The following is a 26435-nucleotide window of genomic DNA, read 5'->3' as shown; positions in this document are numbered from 1 at the left end:
CACAATAAATGCATATATTTTCGAAAATATCACTTATTTGCAGTGTCATTAAGTAACCAGCATACGGTGTCTGCCAATGTCTGGGAGTTCAGGTTGCATTCTGTGATTTTGGCAGCTGTTCTTAACGTCTTACCATTAGAGATTTTTAATTGCAATTAGAGTTGGGGACCCCTGCTTTGAATTATTCGTTCATATACAAAAAAATTGTTACATCAAATAAATGCTGTCGCATAATCACATTGTTTTGATTTATGTCGAAAGTTCAAATGCTATGATTTCTTTTGTGCATGCACACTTGCACAGTCACTGTTTAAAAGAAACCACATGACTGTCTATGGTAGATCTCTATATAGACGCATGTATAATATATATATATACTTGTGAGTTAAGTTCATTTTCATCCGGGGTTTTGAGATGAGACATGGAAATTTCTAATGAATTTGATGTTGCATAACTTTCCAAATTTCTGTTCTTTTTATAAGAAATCGGGTTGTGTAGCAGTATTCACAATGACACCTCCATTCAAAGTTGTCGTCACCGGATTCGGCCCCTTTCGAGATCACAAGGTGAACGCAAGCTGGGTTGCTGTGCAGGCAAGTTTTATGAAATTAACCCATATTTTATATCCCAAAATTAGGGATGGGAACAATGATCCGAGTAAGCTATTAATTCAAATGATTTGAGGCGAGTAGCAAGAGATGATTTTTCGAGTATTGAAATGAAACGCTATTGAGAGTTCATATGTCGACATGAATTAAAGTTTAATATTCTCCACTGCGGAAGACTGTAAACCTCGATTGGTCGTATCATAGCATACGAAACATGATCGAAAAATACCAAATGTAATCTTTAAATAGCATTATATACTTTGTGGTAGCATTGAGGTACATATTTGAACTTCCCACATCATTCACATTTCGCACTTCTGTGGCGTCGAGTGATGATCGAATCACTCAGGCACTCGGTTTTGCCCAGCCAATTAATGCAAGGCTATGCAACTGTGTTGCCTGTGCCCGAGACAAGACTACTGCATCATATCATTGGATGCAACCTGCCAACACATGCCATTTTCTTTGTTTTTCATGTCATATATTTGTTTTGTCGCTTTCAGTCTGTGTGCAACTACTGTACATACCTTTTATTCTCCTTATCTGCGTAGGCCAAGGTGCGTGTTTGATTGAAAGACTATTCCAAATCGTTCAGCCTCCTTCCTATCTTTTCAATGTGTTGTTTTGAACTGATTAAACTTTAATAAGCGAATGAATGAATGAACTCTTAACAATTTTTTGTGAGTCACATTTCAAAGACCAGAGAAAGAGACTTTTTCTCAATATTTATATGTACAGTGTTGCGTGGAATTGTACAATAATGCAAACGATTTGGTTTTGTTGACCCTCAATTGTGATCCAAATAATAAAGAAGTTAGTACACAAGTATACAATAGTAGATGAGATGAAAGAAACCAATTAAACTGTCGCCCATAGACTGGTATAAAATTCTGATTTTTCTCCGCAGTTGATGCAGAAAACTGGAGGATTGGGAGATGATGTCGACTTGGAAATACACGAGATTCCTGTAGAATATGCAACTGTGGATCACAATGTCCCGAAAATTTGGAAGTCGGACAAACCGAAGGTAGGCTAGGAAAAGTGATTTTTGTATTGATTGATACCGTAAATAAGGCATATCTAGGTAGCATTTCTGTTGCGTATGTTTGATCGTGGTTGAGATACAGTATGTATTTCACCAGTCTCTGGAATATTTCTTTTGAATATCTTACCAAGACCTTGAATATACTGGGCTATTGTGAACTTGTGCATAAAGGATACAGACTCAAGCTAACTCAATTGTCGCTGTGGAATCAAAGTAGCTTATGTCAATTTTTTTCAAAATCCACTTAATAATCTGGAACCTTAGGTTGCAAAGTATGCTGCTTCTACTGATGAGGTGATAGAATGCCCAAGTCCATTGGTTTTAAAGTTAGACTGCACTTGTGTATATTTAGTTCTAGTGTTATAGATATTTAAAGTGGCTTATATCAATATCCAGGACATCCATCCATTGTCGTTTGCTGACGTTTCCGTCAGCAAGCATAAAAGTTCAGTGAATTTGCTCGGTTTTGCAAATGTATTATTTCCTGTAACAAAATTACTCAATTTCAGTGTTTCGAGCTTGTAAGAATGGAGCACGGACGCCAACATATCTTTCATTTTAATTCTTTGAAAGCTTTGTTTTCAATTCTGTACCTGTTGCTGACGATTACCCCTGACGAGTGTCAGCCGAAAATATTCGGGTTTATTTCAATAATGATTATAATAATTTGCCATGGTAACAACTGAAATTGTCCACTAGGGTGGAGTGAAAAATGGAAAATTTTGAATTTCAAAACGAACACTTGATATGTGGTGCCAAATTGAAAATAAATAATTTCTATAATAATTTTGGGCTCGTGCACCCTCTAGTGGTCGTGCAATTGCACCGAACGAGCCAAAAATAGCTAATTTCGCTATATATTGATTACCGCTTATGCTAGAAAGCTGGTTTTGGGCTTAAAAGATGCGGAAGCAACAAGTTGCTATCTCACTTCCACAGAACTTTTGTCTTAAAAATGAACCGAAAAAAAGTTACAAGCAAATTATTGATTTTTACGCTGTTTTCAGGTAAAATTAGGCACTGAAGCCGTGGCTATGATGCCAAAAGCTTGTAGTGATTGATCTTATGACTGACAACTCCATATTAAAAGCACATAAATTGCAAATCCATATTGAAAACACAAAAACATCAATTCTATATTGAAACAAGATATATTTCAAATATGGATTCACTACCAAAGTATTAGTATGCACAAACTTTAAAATCTTATTTTGTAATAAAGGATTTCATCTGCTTTCGAGATTTCAGTCTTTGTGTGATGAGGCCATCTCTACGTTCAAATCCCGACACATGGGCAATGGGCATATGCTTCGGTCACCACTTTAACGTCTCTTTCCACTGCCTGGTTGTGCCAAGGATGTTTGAGGAGATGACCTTAGATTTTCCAGCTCAAGATATGAAAAGCTTTTGATTGCTGGTGGATGTTCCGCATCTTTTAGATGCAAGTTGACAATTTGGTGGTATGACTTGGCCTTGATGTTTATAATTGGGATTTTGAACAATCTGACTCTAGGGTCAACGCTGTTTTTAGGTTTCGGTTCATTAACATATCCTACTTCTAAGTCGCCAATTGGAATCTGATATTCGGTTTGATCTGCTCATAGTTATAGATTTGCAAGTCTTCTGAGGCCTTCATTATCATCACCGAGCATTCCCCGATGTGCAAAACATGCCTTTTGTTGTAGCAAAGATAGTGCAAGGTTACGAATTGTGTATTAGAAAGCTTTTGTAACATGGGAAACTATGTTGCAGAAGTTTTTAGCACCATCAACAATGGAATTGTGCCTTTTTATTTCAAACCATGACGGAAAATAAACCTCCATGCAGAATTGAGCAAGATAGTTCAGATTGCTTGATGGATGACTTTGTCGTACATAGAAACTCAAAATTCGGCATGTTCTATGTGGGACTGAGTCATCCATAATTGTACCTTTTTATTTCAAACCATGACGGAAAATAAACCTCCATGCAGAATTGAGTAAGATAGTTCAGATTTCCTGATTTTTTTGAGGTTCTATACATAGCATACATGTGCGACAGAGTCATCAATCAAGCAATCTGAACTATCTTGCCTAATTCTGCATGGAGTTTTATTTTCCGTCATGGTTTGAAATAAAAAGGCACAATTCCATTGTTGATGGTGCTAAAAACTAGTGCAGCATAGTTTCCCATATTACAAAGCTTTCTGATACACGAATTCGCAACCTTGCACTACCTTTGCTACAAGGAAAAGCATATTTTGCACATCCGGATAATGTCTTTTGGGAAAGCTCGGTGATGATGATGAAGGCCTCGGAAGACTTGCAAGATTACAACTGTGAGCAGATCAAACAGAATACCAGATTCCAATTATCGACTTTGAAGGAGGATATGTTAATGAAACGAAACCTAAAAACAACGTTGACACTAGAATCAGATTGTTTAAAATCCCAATTATAAACATCAAGGCCAAATCATACCACTAAATTGTCAACTTGAATCTAAAAGATATAGAACAGCCACCAGCAATCAAAAACTCCCCATATCTCGAGATGGAAAATCTAAGGTCATCTCCTCAAACATCCTTGGCACAACCAGGCAGTGGAAAGAGACGTTGAAGTGGTGACCAAAGCATCTGCCCATGTGTCGGGATTTAAACGTAGAGATGACTTAATCAGAGAAAAACTGAAGTCTCAAAAACAGATGAAATCTTTTAATACAAAACATGATTTCAAAGTTTGTGCAGACTAATACTCTGGTAGAGAAATCATCTTCAAAATATATCTTTTTTCAATATGGAATTGATGGTTTTGTGTTTTCAATATGAATTAGCAATTTATGTGTTTCCAATATGGAGTTGTCAGTCATAAGATCGGTCACTACACGCTTTTGGCCTCGTACCCTGCTTCAGTGCCTAATTTTACCGAAAAATGGTCTAAAAATCAATAATTTGCTCGTAACTTTTTTTCTGTTCATTTTTAAGACAAAGTTCTGTGGAAGTGAGATAGAAACTTGTTGCTTCCGCATCTTTTGAGCCCAAAATCAGCTTTCTAGCAGAAGCGGTCAACAATATATAGCGAAATTTGCTATTTTTGGCTCGTTCGGTGCAATTGCACGACCACTAGAGGGCGCACGAGCCCAAAATTGTTATAGAAATTTTTTTTTTTCAATTTGGCACAACATATCAAGTGTCCGTTTTGAAATTCAAAATTTTCCATTTTTCACTCCACCCTATTGTCCACAATCCGGTTACGATCCTTATTTGATACACATGATAAAGTGGTCTTCAATTTGCAGCAAATTGTAATGAATATGATATTATTGCCTGCACTCTCTTGGTAACAAATACATACAACAGTGATTTTGATCATATATTACTATGCATTGATAGTAAATAAAGTGTTATTCCATATTCAGCTGATGGTTCATGTCGGAGTGTCTGGCAGGGCAAGAGCAATCACATTGGAAGAATGTGCCCGAAATACCTCCTATGAAACGTGAGCTGCTTTGCTTTGATTTGTGTCTGGCACAGACAATTGAGTCTGTATTGGGAGAAGATCTCTGCATTGTGGGATACAATGTTTTCTTTTTCAGCAAGCGTATTTTCATGTCTAATAATGATTTCAGAACGATAATTGTAAATGCTGAACTCACTAGGGGCACCGATATTGCACACTCAAACCCCTGTTGCTAGTTGGATGTGCTTAACCTCAAGCAAGTGGCCTTTGTATTCAATATCTTATTGTTGATTATGTTAGCTACGGAACGAGCAAAACCAAAAGACACAACAATGACTAGGCTATCTTAGGTCATCTTCATGCTGGAATGTCTGATCCGATTCCGAATTAGTCACTGTTCATAAGTACTACGTATGACTTACAGAAATGTATATGCAGCTATTCATATCTACCAATTTTCGAATTTGCTATAGGCTTATTCCTATTGAACTCTATTGCAGTAGCCTACATTTACTGTAAATCTGCTCCAGTGTGAACATGACTTTTTAGTAATATGAAACTACCAACTACAGGTGTTACAGCTACATGGTGCAAACAGCACTAAACTAACAGAACTGTGCCTTCCATGGGGAGTTGGTCAACTAGAAAATTTTCAGCTTTGCATATTAGGTTGTAGTTAGAATCTATATCACCCAGGTTCCGGCTTGACATGAAGATCGTAAGGATCATATCGCCGGCACCCGTCTATACCGTTATAAAGCCGGTTACACGCTATTATTAATGTATATGTGTTTGTTTTTGTTTTGAGTATTTATTTTTTTTGCATACTCATTCTGTTTAATCCGGTTGACGAAGAAATAAATCTCTCTCTCTCTTTATACCTACATAATTTTTTTCCAAATGAGATTAGAATTAGAATTACTGAATTCGTTAAAACTGTGAAATTGAATTCATGCTCATAAGAATGAGAATCGCAAATGTTTCTACAGCAAGCTTGGCTTGTCATGCACGATACAGTTCTCCTGCAGCGTTTTCAGGAAAAGCAGAAATTAGATTAGAATTAACATGAGTTCATAGAAGCATTTCACATAATAGATTAGAATTAGATTACGAGCATTTCGCTCTTAGTCATTAAGACAACTAGAATTATCTAGTTGACTAAGTCTGATGGCCATTCTCAGCATCTTCTTAACTTGCGTTTTCTTCATAATGGTTTGAGGATCATGGCCAACTTACTAGAATTATTTAGTAGGGCTATTCCAAGTCTGCTTCCATAGTCTAATACTAAACGTCCATTAAATACTACGAGCAATCAAAATCCTAATGGACAATAGCAAGCAGAACTTGATCCTTAATTGCAGCCATCACCATAAGTTGTTTTTAAGAAGGAGGAAACAATTGATAGCTTGATGAGACGTGTGCAGTTGTGTACCTCCATCTGCATTCACTTTGCATATATTTCATAAACATTTACTCGAACTAGGACTTTCTTATCAGATGGGTTTCGTTTGCGTTGTTTTCAGTAGCTGCCTATGCCCTATTCTGGTATCAAAACTCAGCTTGTGAAGAGTGCTTTAGTGTTTTCCCATTACCAGGGAATCATTCACAATATAATATGATGGGCTTCAGCTCAGAGAACAAAACACTTTAACCCTGCATTACATGTGACTTGGCCTTGAATCATAAAAATATGTACAAACTACTGGATTCGCAAAATGCATAAGTAGAACTAAAACGCAACTAATGACTGATAATACGAATTAGTGAATTACAAATTATTTAAGAAATATTGGGGATAAAATCGGATTTTCAAAAGGCCTGGGTTTTGAGTTGAAATGGGATGGGTCCCGACCTGCTAACCCACTCCCTGGCTACGGCACCGTTAGTAGCGATGACTATGAGCTAGCAATGGCTGCAAGAACATCACACAACAGAACACCGGTATCGCAATTCACGCCAAACAATGACATACGTTTTCCTGTTGTTCTAGAAGTAAATTATTTTAAAACGTGTAACTAGAACTAGAACTACTCGAACAACCAGTAACTAGTTGGCAGTCAACGAACTAGATTGCCAGTTGTGTAAGAATGAACGCGTAGCTTATTTTGAAATTCAATTTACTTGGTTAACATCATTTTGGTCTCCTTGACCATTTCAATTCAACGCAATCTTCTCCATGCTGACTTTTCGTATTTTCAGTCCCGACGTAAAAGGAAGGTGTCCAAAGAAAAATTGTTGTAAAAAGTCCGGCCCCGACTGCATTGAGAGTCTGTTGGATTTGCGAAAAGTTGCGGAAGAAGCCAAGGAAATGGAGCCGGACATCCAGATCGAAACGTCCCACGATGCTGGAAGGTGATATGTGTAAATGGTTGATGTGTTGCTACCAGGGTTGCAACCAAGTCACAAGTTAATCTTACTTTTATAGTTTTGACTCGAGTCATTTTCAAGGCGACATCGAGGACACCGAGTCCCATTCATTGTGTTTGCTATTCATTTTTGAGTTCAAATCAATCCTTCTTTTACAACTTTGCTCAGGTGATATCGAGTGCCTCTTACTCATAATATTCCAGGGTACTAATTTTCCGAAGCTGCGAAGTTATTACAGTTGAGAATTTTGAATTCACAAAAATAGCCTGGACCAGTGATTCCCAACCGCGGCTCCAAGGAAGCCTTTTTGTGGATCTGATTGACCTCTAAATATGCCACAAAATATAATTGACTACCCTTGTTGTTTGTTTCTGGGAATAGTTATAGTCAATTTCTGTATATGAATGCTAAAATGCGGGATATTTGTTATGTCTAAAGCCGTCCAAGGCTGAATCTGAAACCGGGAAATAGAATTCTTGGAGACAAGCGTCGAATGGATGAATCCCTGCCAGACAATGATATATCTTCTTGGGTTCTGCTGGTCTGGACCTTTCTATATCGTCTCAGTGAAGAGTAAATTTCGACAGAATTTCACTAACATCAAAATGACATCTTATAGTCGAGTATAAATTGCAATAAATCCAATATTACTAAGCGTATAATCCCCGCAAACTTGTGCATTAGGTACTGGAATGTATGAAGACTGAAAAGCTATCACATAACGACATGTATGTTGTAATAACGATATGCATTTTCATTTCAATGTATAGCACTCGCCAATCTGCGTCTATCAATGCTAAAATAACCGATATAAAATCAGTCAATGTACATTGTGCATGATTTTGAATTAGCTGGATGCTGAGATTCAGAGGTAGGCTAGCTACCTTTAAATTTTCATTATAAGTAGCCTACTCGAGTGTTCTCATGCGGCTCCATACGTACTCTGAAATTTGAAATGCGGCTCCGACATCCGAAAAGGTTGGGAACCACGGGCCTGGACGGTGGGTAGTCCCAGAGTTATCAAACTCAAATAACTTCGCTTCAATGGGTTGGAATTGTGTCAAATTTGTTTTCCATCTTATTTGTAGACAACTCTATAATTTCATGGGGTTGACAGTAAATTTTGAAAAAAGTAATTGAAAATATTTTGTAATAAATTCAAAATTTTTAAAGTTGGAATTGAATCAAATTTGGTGTGCAGCGTTTATTTATGCAACCTAACAATCTATTCAGTGAATCATCTGTGTAATCTGAAGAGACTTTTTTTTAACAACCCCAATATATATAACGCGCAATGACATATATTGCACTTTGCACTTCAGAGAAAATGACTTGAGTCTAGAAAAATTGCGAGTCGAGTCATGACTTTCATTTACAGTGTTACTTGTACTTCAACTGTAGTACCAACGGTGATTGCTTTGACCACTTCTACATATTGTATAGTGACTGATCTTTAATATATATTTACAGATACCTTTGTGAATACATATACTACACGTCGCTACAATTACAATTGGGATACAGCGCGTTTATCCACGTTCCGCCGTTGAAAAGAGTTTATACCGACAAGCAGCTAGCCGACGGCATCCGCGCTGTTATTTTAAAGATGATTCAACAAATCCAAGAGAAGAGTTGATGTTTCAAAAACTCATACCTGTGCAGAAGTGATATCAGTATTTCTTGAACTTTTTAACGTTGATCCAACGCGTTTGGATCAGTGTCGATTTATGCGTTATTTTAATAGCGAGTGTTATTCGCATTCATGGCGAGTGTGCTACTGTCACATACATGGAAATGTGGAGGCTGTCTGCCATGGAATTGCCTTAAAACCTCACATTCTGTAGCGCTATTTGTGATAACTTGTAAACTTGGATCTTCTGAACTAATTTCTTTATTGGTAACGGCTTTAGTTACAAAAACGATGAAAGTTGACACTCGGATAAGAACTCAGACAACTTGGAACTTGGCCAATATGAAATCTGTGTTGTTCAAATATAACTTTTTTCTTTAAATATTACCGTTAGGATGGCTAAAAGTCCCTGCACACCAAATTTGGCTCAATTTCAACCCGTAGAAGCAAAGCTATTGTGGTCGGAATTTTTTTCAGATTTTACTGACAGCCGCATTAAATTGTGTAGTTGTGTAGCATCGTTTCTTTTTTGGACGTCTTAACAATTTCATGGGGTTGAAAGCAAAATAGCCTCGCTGCTGCGCATTGGAATTGACACAAATTTGGTGTGCAGCGTTTTATCAAGCTTGCCGCTTTACTGTTATTTGTCATGTAAATTGCTTTATCATAACTACACACCGTTGTCCATGTGCAGAATCCGCTATTAATTTTGGTCACATGTAGTTGTAACCAGGGCTGAGCAAAATAATCTTCCACAGTGAAAATACTATTGAAATTATCATTTTTTGAGGATAAATAATTTACTCTTAGCGCCATGGAGTGTGTAATTTTGGTACTCCACTCGAATCATTGGAATTAATGCTCGATTCAGATTGAACTACTCGAGTCATTGTGCTCACCCCTGGTTGTAACACAGCTTGGTGTTGATCTGAAATATTATATTCAAAATTGACGGGCGGCTGAATTGTACACTGCTGTTGTCGTAGACAAGCTTGGAAATTGAAAAATGATCATGCTGACTCATAAGTGTTATTGCTCGTTTTGATATGTTCCGTACATAACGAAAGATTTCCTTTCTGTGAGTTGTTTCACCAGAAAGCATTACTTTTGCAACTGGAAATGTAGCCTTGTACCCTGACACGATCCATGTTTGCTTTGTTGGTAGAGATGTAGTTTTTATACGCAATGTCGCCACTCTTTCTGTTCCGTAACTTGTTATGATTCTTGTTTTTGATATTTATCGCGAGATTTGGGTGCCCGTTGTAGGTTACTTCCAAAGAATGCTCCAACTATCATCCTCTCAATAGTTACTTGCTGATGCTCACCTTGCGTGTTGTGCATACACTAGAGCCTGGCCGATATCTGATTTAAAAGTCGATAAAACCAACAACTAGGAACTTACCAATAATCCCGATATATTCTCGCTGTTGTGAGGAGAGTGAAAATTAGTGTATTAAAAGTGGTCGGAGATGATCGCTTATCCAGCAGTGATTGGTTACGCGTGTTTTCCATTGAATATATTTTGCCGATAATTCATGGCTGCGGACTGTCTCGAGTGCAAGTACCTACCTTTTCGGACTTGGAAGGGATAAATCAGTTTTTATTAATATTTTCATCATTTCAAAACATCACAAGACTGCGATACAATGAAAAGGTAGGAAGGTGTCGAAGCAACTTGGAGTAGCCTTAAAGATAAGAAGCCCACCTTGGCCTAGGCGAAGTAAAGAAGAGGCATGCACACTAGCGGTTTCGACTTGGCGCCATTGTAGTTTTGATCCTTGTAATTTACTAATTGGTCAATGGTCATTATCATTTTACTATAACTTTTATCGTATCATGCACCACAAGGTTGCGATATAATGAAAAGATCGGAAGGTGCCGAAATACTTGGGAGTAGTGTTTTAACCAAACACTCACCTTGGGCTACAGCATGTAAATAAGAAGCGTGCACACTGTATTTAAGAAAGGATAACAGATAAGGTAACGACGAAAATGGATGAGGCATGTGTGTTGTGAGAGAAGTGAGTCATTCGATTGTTCGTCTCACTGATCCTCCACTTATACTTTGCCGCGTATATACTCAAGCAGTGCTTTTCAACCTATTTGAGCTCCATTCGCACTTTTTTGTAAAATAAATTTCGTTCACACAAACTAACCGAAAATTGTTATACAAAAAGAAGATGAAGATACTTAACAACATTTTGTTCAGATGTGCAACAAATTGGCTAAGCTATCAAGTGTCTCATTAAAAAGGCAACTATTTTCGCTCGTTTTGAATTAAACTATTTCACTATATGCGTAAGGTTATATGGACCAATCGGAAATTGTGAATCTTAATTACTAGCTCCAGCGCCTGCTTTAGCAGGACGCAGTGCTCGCAAGAAGCCATTTGGTTGAGATTCTAAATAAAGGGATTAATTTTACAGACTTATGTATATCGACAAGTCATGTAAAAAAGGCAATGTTGGCCAACCGATGATTCTCCGACAACTTGTTTTTCATCAAGCAAATTCACACGATCATTGCAATCCATTTCTGTGACAAGATTTTATATGCCAGGTAAATTTAATTCACCTGTATAAAATGTCATCTCTTACCGTCAGTGGATCTTGAGAATCTAGTAGGCCTACCTTCGAATTTATGGGGGGATTCGAGACATCAAATGATGTTGGAATTGCGTTCGGCTTCAATTTCACGCGACCGTCAATGAACTTCCTTTCAAATTGACCGGCTTCGAAGTGTTTCTAGAGTTTACTTGCGCTAATCAAACGATATTCAATTAAAATCCCAATATAGCGACAAACTTCGCAAAGTCGAGAAATCTGTGATGGCGTTCATTGATCTCACCTGCATTTTATTTTCATCTTCGCCTCCTCTCTTCATCTGCTGGAAATAGATATGAAGCATCTTTGGATGCGCAATTCGGTGCAGCACAGAAATACATTTTGTTATGGTCGGACCTGCATAAAAATAACCAGCAGACAACGAATTGGCTTCAGGTTTGTCTCTTCAGTTGCTGCTGCGTTACATACAATGCCGTGACGTAGCAATGACCGCGCACTTCCTGTCCTCCTACATTCTTTGGGATTAACCATGATTATTTGATGGCACTTACCATGGCATGGTGGAAACGTCCACAGACTTTTCAAAATACACCCCATTACACTTGTAATACTATAATCAACATTAATTGGGTATAGAATAAACCGAGTATCGACAGAAGGTTAAATCAATAAAAATTAATTTATACACCAAACGAAAACATTATCTATTTCAAATCATTGTTACTCAAGCTGTTATAAGTATAGAGTCAGTTGTGGATTCCTCCAAAATTTCACGTATGTTTGAAGCGGATTCGCCTTTCACGATCTTTTTCGGAACCTCATCTCCGAGAAGCGCAGGAGGAGGAGGTGACCGTCATTATCAACCCCCCACCAAACTCCCTTGAAGCCTGTCTTGTTGAAGTTTCCGTTCAGGTTGCTGTTGCCGTGGTACCACCAACCTCCTTCGTATTCAGAAGCGCAATTGCCTTCATTACTATCGTGATCCATGTCTTTCGTCGAGAATTGTCGATTGTTGTGATATGCGAGAGCATCGTAGGTCGCATTCCCGGAGAATCCGGATACCTGCAGTCTGTAGTTGTCGGATCCGGGGCCGACGCTGAAGTTGCTGAAAAAGAAAATATCCGGATACTCTTTAGCGACCACTAGCGGCTTTTAAAATGGGTCACCAACGAATTTTGTGCCAGTGTGACGTCATACTGCTTTTTATTATATAGGAATCTGTCTTTTTGCTACATTTGCTCAAAGAGCCATGCATCGATATCGACTATTGCGTCACAATCGAAGTTCCGTGACGTCGTGGTGCACGAAATTTAAGTATTATTGCGACACCGACACGGACTGCGAATTGTTGTAGTCGCTTTTGAAAATTTATTGCTAAATAAGATGCGAATTAAGTGGAATTATTTAAGAACATAGTGTATCATCAATAGCGATTATTTCACGTTTTTATGCGCCTTCGTCATCATTGGCTCTAACTTGAGAGCCAAAACAGATAATATATGATGAACCGTTGCTTCAAACTCGCCTGTATTTTACCGTCCAATGAATTCCTGTGTCTTTTGTGATCAGGTTGATTTCTAATTCCATATCTCCTTCCTTCGTCCTTTCTTGCAAGTTCTCGAGCCCTGAAGACACGAATTTATGGAAGGCGTTGGTTTGAATCGAGCTACGTTGCCACAAGAACAAGCTTTATTACAGAGGTCATAATCAAGATAAGATCGACGGAAACCTACAACTTGAAGAAATAAGATTGAAAACCTTCCTACCGAGCCACAAATCTCCTTCACAATCCCCGAATCCATTTTTGTAATCATCCCAACCTCGATAGAAATCCACGTTTCCGTTTATTCTGCGCTGGAAAACCTGCAACGAAATTCAGCTAATAATTATAATAATCAAAGTTTCAGAAATGTCATCAATGCTATTCCATGAGTGTGTTTAATATTGCGGTTCAAACCTTATTTTGCAGTTCTGTACATAATGGAGCAAGTTAGCTTATGGCGTTGCAAAGGAAAAATTTTAATGCTACATACAGTCCATTCCTCGCTCGCATTGCAGTTCTTCCTGTCATCTTTCATTTTGAGAAGTTCCTTCTGCATCTCCGACATTCTTCCCGGACCCTTCATGAAACGCACACAGATTATAAGCTTCAGCGGTGACGTCAACTACTATACCAACCCCACAGTCCCCCTTCGAGATCCATTTACCGTTGACGTATCTTCTCACGCAGAATTTCGCTAAAAAAGAGAAACTACTATCCGATTCGATTTAGAAAACAAATTCCTCGTACCTGACGACCGAAGGTAGATCGCGAATCCGAACACGAAAAGAATCCAAATCTTTAGCGAAATTTTCATGAGGAAATTTTCTATTTAGTATCAGCTGCCGCAACGTTATTGCGTATTAAACTAAATAAGATAGTAGGCCTACGTGGTGATGGATGAATGTAAAGGTTCACAAGTTATGCGACCGACTTCAGGTGAGTCACAAAAGCAAATGCCTTTCTTAGCTCTGTGTTCTATGCTTGAGTCCGGATATCTAGTAAAGTTAGTATTCATTGAGTATAAGTATTATCGACCGTTTCTATTTATTACACAAACGAAAAATATTTTCACTATATTTATTAATTACATTGTTTTATGCACAACCGAACAATACGTGACAATGACGCAAACCAATGACGCACAACCAGGGTGCACCATGATCTTCGTCTTTTGTGGAGAATTGCCGATTGTTATGATACAAAAAATTACTCGGTCGTTGATGCACAGTGGCTGGCGCAGTGACGCTCTTACCTCGAGCGTAATCTGGCGATTCAAAAAAATTATAATCTATATTGGTACATATCTGGGGAAGAACAAACGTGTCTTTATTAGATATATCATAATTATAGGGCGATTTTTTTGACATGTCACAAACAGTTAAAATTTTGTCAATAATATTGTAGCGTTAGGTCAAGAAATTGTCAAAATATTTTTACAACCTGCATTCGTTTGAATCGTAGAATTTTGCACTGTCTGTGAACTTATCATTTGACATTTTGCATCTTGTAGCCTACTTTATAGGCCTATCCTTGCATACGACGGCCAGATGAAACAAATAGGTTGACTGGTGTGATGCTCAACGTACCGCAACAAGTGTAGCTCGAAAATAACTTTTTTTTCCTGATCCCGGCGATTCGTTGATTAAATTGTTAGGTTGCCTAAAAAACGCTGCCCACGGAATTTGGCTCAATTCCAACCAGTATACGCCGACGCAGAGCCAATTGAAATTTTCGAATTAACTATAAAAATAAAATATAAAATTAAACCCATGAAATTGTTGAGCTGTGGTTGGCCTTGAAATGAACGACTCTCATTGGCTTGAACTCGCTCGTTTCTCACCCCTACACACCAGTGTTGGGATGACTCGAGTCATGACTTGACTCGAGTCAGACTCGAGTCACTTTTTCGTATGACTTGACTTGACTCGAGTCACTTTGCTAAAATGACTTGACTTGACTTGACTCGGCGTATCAGAAATGTGGATTGACTCGTGACTCGGAGCAAAATTCACGAGTCAATTTCAAGTCATCAAGTAATCAGTGTCGATAAAAATCACTGTATCTGGCATATGTGTCGGATTGTTCGCGTAACGCTGGTGTAACCCGTGAGAGCGACCAATCATTCAATGATCGTGCGTTTTACTGAGCCTCCATTGTTCTCTCACATATATATTGATCGCAAACGAAGTAATCGAAGCTTACAGCCTACGTTGTCGTAAACTAGACTTTAGTAAAGTAGTTTAATAGAAAAAATGTCTATATCTGTTCTGTGTTCTGAACTTGACCAAACCTCGTGTTTTATTGAAATTGAATTTGAAAATAGTTTATACAGTCCTCAACCATTATGGCGCAGGCTCGAATTGTATCATATCGATTTACAAAAGGGTAATGAATTGCATCTTACTAATTCGTTTCTCTATTCTCTATTTTTGCTGGTTACTATAAACTGAGGCTGTGCAATTACGTAGTTTATTAGTTCTACTTATATGTGAGCGATACAGCACCTTACTTGCGTGCATATTTAACTCTATATTCCTTCATCAGTTCAAAATCAATGACCACTCAATCTGTATTTCAGACAGCTAGCAAAATACAATGACGTAATCACGCCTCATACCTCGAAAATTCAATTTGACTTGAATTGTGACTTGACTCGTGACTTGACTTGACTTGACTCGACTTGACTCGAGTCACTACCAAAAATCAAGTGACTTGACTTGACTCGAGTCACCTTCGAAAATCGATTGACTTGACTTGACTCGAGTCAAAATGTGCAATGACTCGAAATGACTCGTGACTCGAAGGTAGTGACTTGATCCCAACACTGCTACACACTAGTTGATCCCAACGGTTTTCGACCATGTTTTCCAGGAAAACCAGTCAGATAAATCTTATCACAATGAATTCTCATGATGAAGTCATATTTCTACGTGTCTCGCTTATTGGCTACAGTACCCAACACAGTCACCTTGGACGTGTGAAAACTATCGCAGGATTTTTTACAATAAATTCAACAAATATTCTAACCGTGTCGAGCCAAAATTAACCCTTTGCGGTCCTTACTTTATGAAACCTTGAAGGGGTAAAATTTGCGTTACAGTAACTTCCAAATGTCAGTCTGTAATGATGGTATATCCTTGTGCCTAGCTCTAATCGAATAATAGTTATTACGAAAATATGATGATTGTTAAAGGTCAACTGCATCTTCAAAAAGACTTTTGCTTATTTCATACATTATGTCGCTAGCAATATGAATAAAATAATAAAAATTGTAATTTCTGCATAATATTGAAGTAATTTAAATTATAAATCGAAAAGCCAAAAAACGGAAACGAAACCATTCAGCCATGAAATGACGTCATGTAACTGACACAACAGAAGTCTTGATACCTGGTTTGCATAAGGTTATCCCTGTTGCTGTGGATTTGAGTATTTCAGTGTGATCGTGAAAGCTGTTAAGAAGATGAGGAATGGAGGTAGACGTTATGTCGCGTATGGCTGCTACAATACGCAATATGCGGTACTCAAAGTGTCCTTACATCGCTTTCACAAGCCATATGCCGGCAGCCGACCGGACGCCTATAGCTGAACGGTGCGGAACACCGTGAAGACCAAAATTGCGCTCAGAATCATATTTATGCGCGGATCACGTCCAACCATCTTGCTTCAATGAAGTATCCGCGATACACAAGCTAGTTGACTACCGAACACAGGCAACTATCGCATGTACTCCCGTCCACACTTTATTTTCACGGAGGAATACCGGTACTCCTCTGAAGCTACGTACTGTCCGAAATCGGTAAGTGAAAATGTATTGAGTCAGCTAGTACTATAAGAGTGTAACTAACCGTTTCTATTAGTATTGACTGTGGTGGTAATGAAAGTAGTTATTGTTTGCACTCAAGTATACATCACATGTAGAATTAAGTATATGCCTTCAATAACTTTTGAAGTGGAAGTATTCTAAAATTAAGCCACTTCACTCATTGAATGAAGTAGTGGCATTAGTTACTGAAAAGGGATTATGTAACCAGCTGACTGCATGACCTGATGGTTACATCGCTGACCACCTTTTATGGACTCCGTGGATAATTGAAAAGGACGCGACTCGAGCCAAAACTATAGAAGTGAGATTGACTTGTGACTCGGAAATTTGCGACTTGGCTACAACCCTGATAAAATCATAGACTGATGAAGCCGTAGCCTATAAGTAAGGAAGCCTGCTTATCATGTAAGCAGCAAAAGCAACAAGATAATACCGATGATCCATTACTATATCGTAATCTATGTCCCTCTCAAGATGTTGGCAGCTCAGCGGAGATGAGAAAGTACCAGTATCACCATAACTGTCGTAAAGTACTGTGTTAACTGTTCAAAACAACCCTTATAAGATTTCACAACCCTTATAAGATTTCACCATATTCACAAGCCATACGCATCATTGTAGGATGCAGTTGGCAATCCTTTATTTAATGATACTTAAGAATACAACGTTTGGAATACTGCCTTCAATCTGACTGTGTTTTAACACCTTGTGATATTTTTTGCCTTCTCTAGATTACTGCAATGAAGAAGTCAATGCACTCATCAAAACAAGACCAGGAACGGCAGAGTTCATCAATTTTATTTGAGTAGCGGCATCGTCAAAATTAGCTCGGATGATGATATTGCTGGACACAAAATCCGACATATTTCTCTTCCTGATACAGTAGCAGTGTTGATGGATTAGTTTGTTGCGTTTACTATTTTCAATAAAACTATTTTCATTCACAATGAAGCATTTCAAAATTAAAATCCTTTGAAACTACTGGATGTGACTTTTGATCGGATGGCAGTAACGACATGCGCAGGCAGGATTTTCCGTGTTGTTTTCTGCAGAATCCCCATAGCAATCGGACGAAATTCCTGTGCAGTGTTTCTCAGCTTCCTGAAAAGTGTAGTTGTGTTAGGAAATTACTTGGCAAATGACTCGCCGTTTCATCTTAATGAGGCTCATTCACTCATGCATCAAACTAGATGTTATAATTCTGTGGCCATAATCCTGTTCATATCTATAGTAAAACATCTTCAATGCATCACCATCCCAACAAGCTGATTGAAATCATGGTAATGCTGTGATTCACTCTTATTCTGTCAGCACAAACTCTCCCTGATAGTTGGCATTTAAGCTGGCAACCTCCATATTAACACCTGTGATTGATTGTAGCAAGATTCCTAATTGAAACGAGGTAATCCACCAAATTATACATAGGCAGCTACCATACTGCATTTCATTTAGCTTTTACGCTGATCACACTACAGATGACCAACCGACCCATCATTATACGAAGCTGATAGGGGTTCCACTGATGTGGGATCGAGCGAATCACCACCTGAAGCGCGTCCGCATTTCATACTTACATTCAAGTACTCAGACTCAGTTTTAACACCATACAAGCGAGTCCTTCGCCTTACAACTAACTCAAATATTCGCCCAGCGTCTTGGCGAACACACATATCCGCTGTGGTGAGAATAGAGATGTCATGTACTTGACGTCACAATGCACATTCTGCTTTTTCTGTAAACATGCCAATATTGGGACTTTCAGTCAAAATTACGGCAATTTCCGATTGAGTTGAAACACGGAAAGTCGGTAATTTCGGTATAAAAAAATGTTCTGAACATGATTCCGCAAAGTTGTCTATAGAGATGCAGTTGACCTTTAAGCGAAAGAAAGCAGAAAGTCAATCCGGATTTGCATTCGCACCACATTCGTCATTCGCACAAGTACGAAGCGTTACTCAGGTTGAAAGGCAGTACTTTTTAGGGTTGTTCAGATTTGAGCAATTTTTTGGAAACTTGTTTTGCGTAATTCCAAATGATAGTTTAGTGCATAAAAACACCTCTAAAACCGATTTCGATCATTTTTATCGCGGTCTTCCTTGCGCGCAAAGCCCTCAAAGACCCACGAGTCAATTCTCCTTACTTCTGACGATCCACCAGAGTGTTTACGTCATATCTCTATCTGTAGTGTTGACCGTGTCACTGGTTTGGAGCTTTTGTGAAGTTATCAGTTCAAGACGGCTATGTAAGGATGGGAAATATATCTGTATTCATAACTGTACTGAAATGCAGTCCTATAAATGCCAGATGTATCTTCGTTATACCATGCAGAACCGGTCAATCGTGTTCATGGGAAACATGTATTGGTTGCACGTTTGTTATGAATCGTATACCGAAGAAGCACCATCGTGTTGTGATTGTGAGTCGAACTCGAGAACAGATGCGCAGATATTTCCAGCTGGTGTTAAGCTAGTAAATGTTACTGGAAGGTATGTCAGTAATCTTTGCCTCAATTTTAGTGTTACTGTAAAATACTGGGCGCTTCTTCGATATACGCCCCAGATCGAAACAGTGCTCCCCATGACACCAACAAATGTTTCACATGAACACAATAAAATTTATAAACGTCAAAATAAATTGCTTTTTTGGCCTTTGTTGTGGAAGGGGGATATTATGGTTGGAGGAGAGGGAGATATTAAGACTGGGAGGGAGGGAGGGAGGATTTTAGGGTTGAGTAGAGGGGGATATTAGGGTTCGAGGAATGATGGATATTAGGGTTGGGAAAGGGGGATATTAGGGCTGGGTTAGGGTTAGGGTTAGGGGGATATTAGGGAGAGGGGGATATTAGGGTTGGGGAGGGGGGATATTAGGGTTAGGGGATGGGTTTCGAGTTAGGGTTAGAGCTGGTCAGGGTTAGGAAATGGGGATATTAGGGTTAGGGGATGGGTTTAGAGTTAGGTTAGAGCTGGGTTAGGGTTAGGAAATGGGGATATTAGGGTTGGAGGGGGGGATATTAGGGTTGGGGCGGGGGATATTAGGGTTTAGAGTTAGGGTTAGACCTGGGTTGGGGTTAGAGCTGTGTTAGAGTTAGGGTAACCCAAGAATAGGTTTGGAGTGCGGGACACGATATTCCACACTCTCCCGACCATAATATCCCCAACCCTAATCTTTGGATACCCTAACACCAACTTTGACCCTAACCCACCTCCAACCCTAATATCCCCCTTCCCCAGCTCTGATCCTGGAATACCCTAACACAACCCTAATATCCACCTACCCCCAACCATAATCCCCCCCAACCCTGATATCTCTAACCCCAACTTTGACCACATCCAACCCTAATATCCGTCTCTCCACAGGCAAAAAAACAATTTATTTTGACGTTTATAAAATTTGATCGTGTTCATGGGAAACACTTGCTGGTTACATGTGAAGCACTGTTTCGATCTGGGGCGTATATCGAAGAAGCGCCAAATACTGAGTTATCCAATTTGCTGGTAGGCTAGAATTTGGTTGAAGAAGAATGTCTGAAACAAAGCGGAGAAAGGTTGTCTCGGACCCACCAAGAACGAGATCGAAGTCTGGTCATTATTTGATTGGATATTCCTCTGAGTGTATTATTCACTCCAAGTTACCCACTCTATGCCAAGTTCTACAGTATTTGCTTGACTCAACTGGAACGCATGAACTTGTTTCTAAGCTTATTCTATGTTCCTGCTTGGCTGGACTGCAGCATTGGGCGTGACGCGCCGGTAAACGACTTGCGGTTCATTCAGGAGATACGCGGTTACGCAACTACCGATGAAGATGTTGCTGAATCTGCTCTCAATAAGTTGAAGAAGCATCCATGGTACATTGTGGAAGAAACTGTGGTTTATGCCTTGTTCTCAGAAAAAGAAAGTTGCGATACCAGAAAAAGCATTGCAAGCCGCCTACTGAAAGTTGAAAAACCGCAATCTTATTGACGTGGGCCACCCATTCTCTCGTCAGAAAGGACTATAGATGATAACACCACTTTGGCTGATTTAGTGGGCCCTCAGTCATGGCATTTGTTCAACGAATTTGAGTGTTCTGGAGAATGGTTGAATCAGCCTGTGGAACAATGGCCTCAGTATGAATCATACAATGAAATGAGCCATTTTGTAAGTAATGTCAAAGTCGTTAATGACGCTGCTGAACGAGGAATTAAAACTCAACACCGACTTTGCTTCGATCATCACAGATGATGAGCGCCAAAAGAAAAGTCTGCTCCAAGTTGTTGAGCTACACCGTCAGAAGTATCACAACTTCAATAAATCCACACTGAAATCCTATAAGCTTGCATGAGACTAGAGCCTGTTGTTATCCACTTTTTGTTTTTATGCTTACCTAATTCTCAACATGTTCTTCAATGATAATAACTGTATTTTGATCTTTCACAATTGTCTAAGTCACGTAAATGGTCGGCCTACTATGTCCGGATTTGTGTTTGCCTTATTCTGCTTTTCAAGTTTGATAATGCAAATTTCCTTACAATAAATTCATCAAGTTTCAGAAACATAGTCTGTGCCAGATTTCTTTTTCTTATGTTAACTCAGTTGTAAGCACATACCATAGTGGTTGACGACAATGACTAAAATGTATTGAGATTATTGTTTCTGTTTCCGTAAGAACACCATGGACGTTTTCTGACAGAATGCATTGGTAGTTGATGATCAGGACCCCCATTTAGACTTAACTGTCATGATCTTTTGAGAAGAAGCCTAGTGTCGTGAGCTTTTGAGATTTGCATTCTGGCCGTATTCGCTACTGTGACAACGTCTTGGACAGGACAGGCCTGAGTTTTTGTGTTCGGAGGTGGGGGGAGGGGGGGTGTCAACTTTCTTTCAGACTTATTAGATACTGCAAACCTGATGCGGATTAGGTGAATTGGAGCTACTATAAAGGTGAAATTACATTCATATACAATATGCCTTTGATTAACATTTACAGAGTTGAAACCGGCTGAAAATGCCTGTATTCGTTCATACGTAGGCCTACCACCCGGCTCCCTATACCAAATACGGGAAGGTGAAACGCATTTGGCATGTATAGGAATGTAGGTAAGTTCAATTGTCAAAAAGATGATTCAACCTGATATTTCCCAGCCCTACTCAGCCGTTTTCTACCGCAAACTTCACAAAAGCTACAAACCAGCAATGGTGAATCGTCGCTAGTAAGGAGAATTGGCCTGTGGGTCTTTGGGGGCTCTGCGCGCAAGGAAGACCGCGATGAAAATGACCAAAATCGGTTTAAGAGGTGTTTTTATGCACTAAACTATCATTTGGAATTATGCAAAACGAGTTTCCAAAAAATTGCCCAAATCTGAACAACCCTAGACTGCTTTTGGATGGCCCAACAGCCTCTCGTCGCCTCCAAGTCAATATTGCCAGCATTCTGTTGTTTATCTTTTTTCCTTGTTTCTTGGTGTGACGAATAAGAACCGATATTTGACTGCGAGCGAACCAATCAATAACGTTAATTAGGAGGAATCTAATCCGAAACGCATAGCCGTAACGACAATTTCTATGCGCAAAAGGTGCAGTCAGTGTGAGTTTGCATTCGTGATGTTGCAGAAATATGTCAGGGGCTTTTCCGCCACCGATCACGACTGAGCTTCCGCAGATTCGAGCTGGTACACAAGGAGAAGTGAAAAGCACGTCTATTTTGAAGCTACGCTCACTGGCTGTGGAATTTCAACATCGCTGTAATGTGGACGATCTATTACAGGAGCGGGCAACATACGGCCCGCGAAGGGATTTTAAGCGGCCCGACGAGAGTTTCCGATCTTACATGATAACGTGGCCAGCAGCCGGACAAAGGTGGCCATGAAACTACTCGTTCTGTTCGGGTCTACATGTATTTTCAACCATGAAAATGAACAAAGCTGCGCTCCAATCTAGCTGATGCTCATGTACTATCTTTAGTCTTTACCAAGGGTTTCTATGTCCGACATGCAACCATATGAGCTCAAAGCACTTGTCGACAACTTTGATCGACCACAAATATCACTGACTTCAATGGCTATTGTAGTAACCTAAACTGCGTACGAAATACAAGCAATTTTTACTGAATGAATACTAACTAGTCAGCCCTCACCGTTTACCGGACCACGACCTGACATATCGATCTCGCCTTTCGTCACTTGCAAGATGATTTTATCGCTTGCCATTTTATATATATCTTCTTTCACTTTCACTCTGTGTGCACTGCATGCCTCCTCTTTACATCGCCTAGGCCCAGATCTGATGTCAAGGACTACTCCCTGTCGTTTCGGCTTCATTCATTGTATTGCAGTCTTGTAATGTTTTGAAGTGATGAAATTTTATGAATAAACTCGAACTTGAACGTTATTAAATTCATTAAATACTGTTTTTGGCGTTTATGTTTTCAAGTTAAAATTCACGTTATATGTGAATTATTCCTTTTAGAGGTGGATGATTTCACGATTACTGTATCGGTTTCGGAATCCGGCGCGCCAAGTACTTTATTTTCCTATACCCGGCCCGCGGACCGGAGAAGTTGCCTGACCCTGATATATTACGTTCCATAATATTCCATACCGGACCACGACCTGACATATCGATATCACCTTCCGACACATGCCACCTCATTTTATCGCTTGTCATTTTGTATTGTCTTCTTTTATTCTCCATCCAGCGTGCATGTACATTGTGAAATTGTGCATATCTCCTCCTTACATCGCCTAGACCAGTGGTTCCCAACCTTTTTCGACCCATCGCCCCCTTTTCAAGGTCAACACCGATTTGTGTACCGAAAATTGGGCATACAAACTGTAATCACCGGCGGGTTGACTAAAAAAAATTCTTAATAAACTGAGCCCAGGCATTCGCTATACGCATTTCCATTGACTCTCAGGGAGCGAACGTTAGTAACGTGGTTAACGAAGTTAGAAACGTGTGGCAATAATTCTGGCGTATTTCAATATCGCAGTGACAATATATTCCGATGAAACTGCGGTTGGAGTAATTAGGCAATGTTACTGTGTACATGTCGGGTTGCATTTAAAACAAAATTCGATTTAAAACAAACATGGTTTTTGTTGTTTTTTAAAGCAGCGACGTCGCGAATTTTCAATTGTGACGCCGTAGTGGATCGACATTGACAATTGAAAATTTAGGGTAAATATAGCTCCTTTGACGACATATATGTAGGCCTACTATTAATGTTGAACCGACTATTATGAGGGTTCCAACCATCCCATATCGATATACGTCGGCTATATATGGTGGTAATTGTCCGTAGGCTCATACAATATGTTTTTGGAAAGTATTTACACAATTATGGCATGATTTTACAACTTTAAAAAAAGCTTTTTTTTAAAGGCCTTTGTTTAAAATACTATGTGACCGTTTGTTTTAAATAACGCAACCCTATGTAAATGTAACTGCTCGTGTGTCATCAAAGACTGAACGGACTCATAAGAGAGAGAGAGAGAGAGAGTCTTTATTTTCATCAAACCAAAATACATAACACACGGCAGTGGTGGTGGTACCGAAAATATGCATGCACAGTATTCGGTATTAGATAGGAATGATCGATAAGACCGTGAAGGTCATCTAGTCTGATCACACCAGCATCAAACAGGTACACTTGACTCTGAACAGTCTGGCTGTAAAAAATGTTACGGTAGTTAAAAAAAAAATAGACGAAAAATTAAACGATGGTAGCAAATGATCAATGATCACCAAGTCTTGTTTGCAATGTATGTCTTAGGACTAGGGCTGGGCACAATGATTCGAGTCGAGTAGTAAAAGACGATATTTTCGAGTACTGCAATTATCCTCGCCACCGAAAGTTAATTTATCAACCAAAATTATAGTTTCGATAAATATTCACTTTTGAAGCCTTGATTGGCCATATCGTAGCATACGAAACATACAGTACAAAGCAACGAACGTTTATGGAAATAACACATTTCCGACGTCATGATTGTCTCACAACATTGTGACAAAGTGCAATGAAATCGGTATGGTCGGAAATATTCGTAAGTATCTTTAATGTGATGGATAACAGGCATTATATTTGTGGTGGCATAAAAGGTACATATCTGAACTTTGACAGATTACATTCTGTTATGACGTCATAATGTCCAGCCTCACGGAACATAGGACAACTAGATGTTTTTCCAGATTAGATGAGATTCAGAATGATACAGAGATTTTTTATCAAATTAGAGTTACTGAATTAGCAAAAACTTGGAAATTGAATTCAATTCCGGATTTGAAAGAAATACGACAAAAATCAACTTCAGTAAATATCCAATCAGGGTTCATTTTCACAAGCAGCATGAGTACTGAGTAGGCCTATGGCAAATATATGTGCACCAAGTTCGTCTCGCTTCGCACAATATACAGCTCTCCTGTAGCACTGTCAGGAAAAGCGGAAATTATATTAGAAATAAAATGAGATCATACACTCATTTCACAAATTAGATTAGATACCTGGCGTTACGTTTAAATTAGTCTAATTAAACAACTAGAATTTCCAACTTTTCCGAGTTTTCGCAGGTCTTTGCAAACCACTATCTCTATATGCGGGCTGAGTGGCTCAGATAATCCTCGAGGTCAGCAAGTAGCTCTCGTTGGGATTCGAGCCTTCTGCAGTCAAATGGCGTCTCGGCTTTGAATTTCGAGAGTACTGACGTAACATCACTCTCATTGGAAGCCATGACGGGCGAGCCGCAGGCACGTTCAGGATGACAAAGCACTACTACTATGCTCTATAAAATTCGTCTGCAAGCGTGAAACCCGCGCAGACCGTTCTATGCCGCAAAGACTGTTGGCCGTGTTTGGTGTTCACTGATTTTGAGGAAGACATATATTGCAATATAGTTGCGTAGGAACGTTGTTCTATTTATGGAAATCAAGGCTACCTTCCAAAACTGCAGTAATCTCACTTTAATAGTAGTATCAGTTATTATTATTTTCATCATTTGAAAACGCCACAAGACTGCGATACAATGAAAAGATAGGAAGGTGTCGAAACGACTTGGAGTAATCTTTGAAATCAGACGCCCACCTAGGCCATAACATAAAATACTAGTGATGAAAATGAATATCGCATGTGCTGTTAGGCGAGGTCCACATGTCACTGTCACATCAAGGTCCGGTAATCTTGAGGGCAGACCAGTATATTCAGTCACGAAATGAAAGAATACTGAAAATCGGCTAGCAGATCATCAAATGTCGTACCTATACTTAGTCGAAGGAAAGCATTAACAAAACAACTGCTGTAGCGTTGCGAGATCCTCGCGATTACTACGAATTGCTGTGATTTGATGGTTGCTATTACGTGCTTGACTGTGCGAACCCGCGAATCCATCAGATGTAAATTGCAGGCATGGTGTAGTTGTGTGTGCTAAACAAACGCAACTTGA

At 39.2% G+C, this 26435-nt stretch overlaps 3 protein-coding genes across 3 annotated transcripts; 1 reads left to right on the top strand and 2 right to left on the bottom strand.

Moving 5' to 3' along the window:
* Nucleotides 1-392: 392 nt before the first annotated feature.
* Nucleotides 393-10411, top strand: LOC145437762 (pyroglutamyl-peptidase 1-like). The gene is made up of 5 exons (XM_080315055.1): nucleotides 393-593; nucleotides 1516-1635; nucleotides 5050-5129; nucleotides 7290-7442; nucleotides 8928-10411. The coding sequence occupies exons 1-5, from the start codon at nucleotides 435-437 to the stop codon at nucleotides 9091-9093; spliced, it is 678 nt and encodes a 225-aa protein (XP_080171181.1). The 5' UTR covers nucleotides 393-434; the 3' UTR covers nucleotides 9094-10411.
* Nucleotides 10412-12449: 2038 nt separating this feature from the next.
* On the bottom strand, nucleotides 12450-12846 carry LOC145436803 (angiopoietin-related protein 6-like). Its single transcript, XM_080314027.1, has 2 exons — nucleotides 12818-12846; nucleotides 12450-12756 (listed from the first exon to the last, which is right to left on the bottom strand). The coding sequence occupies exons 1-2, from the start codon at nucleotides 12844-12846 to the stop codon at nucleotides 12450-12452; spliced, it is 336 nt and encodes a 111-aa protein (XP_080170153.1).
* A 315-nt stretch (nucleotides 12847-13161) lies between these two features.
* LOC145436799 (uncharacterized) lies at nucleotides 13162-14967 on the bottom strand. Its single transcript, XM_080314023.1, has 5 exons — nucleotides 13942-14967; nucleotides 13830-13888; nucleotides 13685-13771; nucleotides 13418-13514; nucleotides 13162-13276 (listed from the first exon to the last, which is right to left on the bottom strand). Exons 1-5 carry the CDS (start codon nucleotides 14006-14008, stop codon nucleotides 13167-13169), a joined length of 420 nt encoding a protein of 139 aa, XP_080170149.1. The 5' UTR covers nucleotides 14009-14967; the 3' UTR covers nucleotides 13162-13166.
* Between the last annotated feature and the right edge of the window lie 11468 nt (nucleotides 14968-26435).

The sequence above is a fragment of the Botryllus schlosseri genome, chromosome 4 (genome assembly GCF_051294905.1).
Source record: "Botryllus schlosseri isolate E-star chromosome 4, Bs_hap1, whole genome shotgun sequence".
Classification (NCBI taxonomy): domain Eukaryota; kingdom Metazoa; phylum Chordata; class Ascidiacea; order Stolidobranchia; family Styelidae; genus Botryllus; species Botryllus schlosseri.
This window is presented reverse-complemented; position numbering and strand designations above follow the sequence as displayed.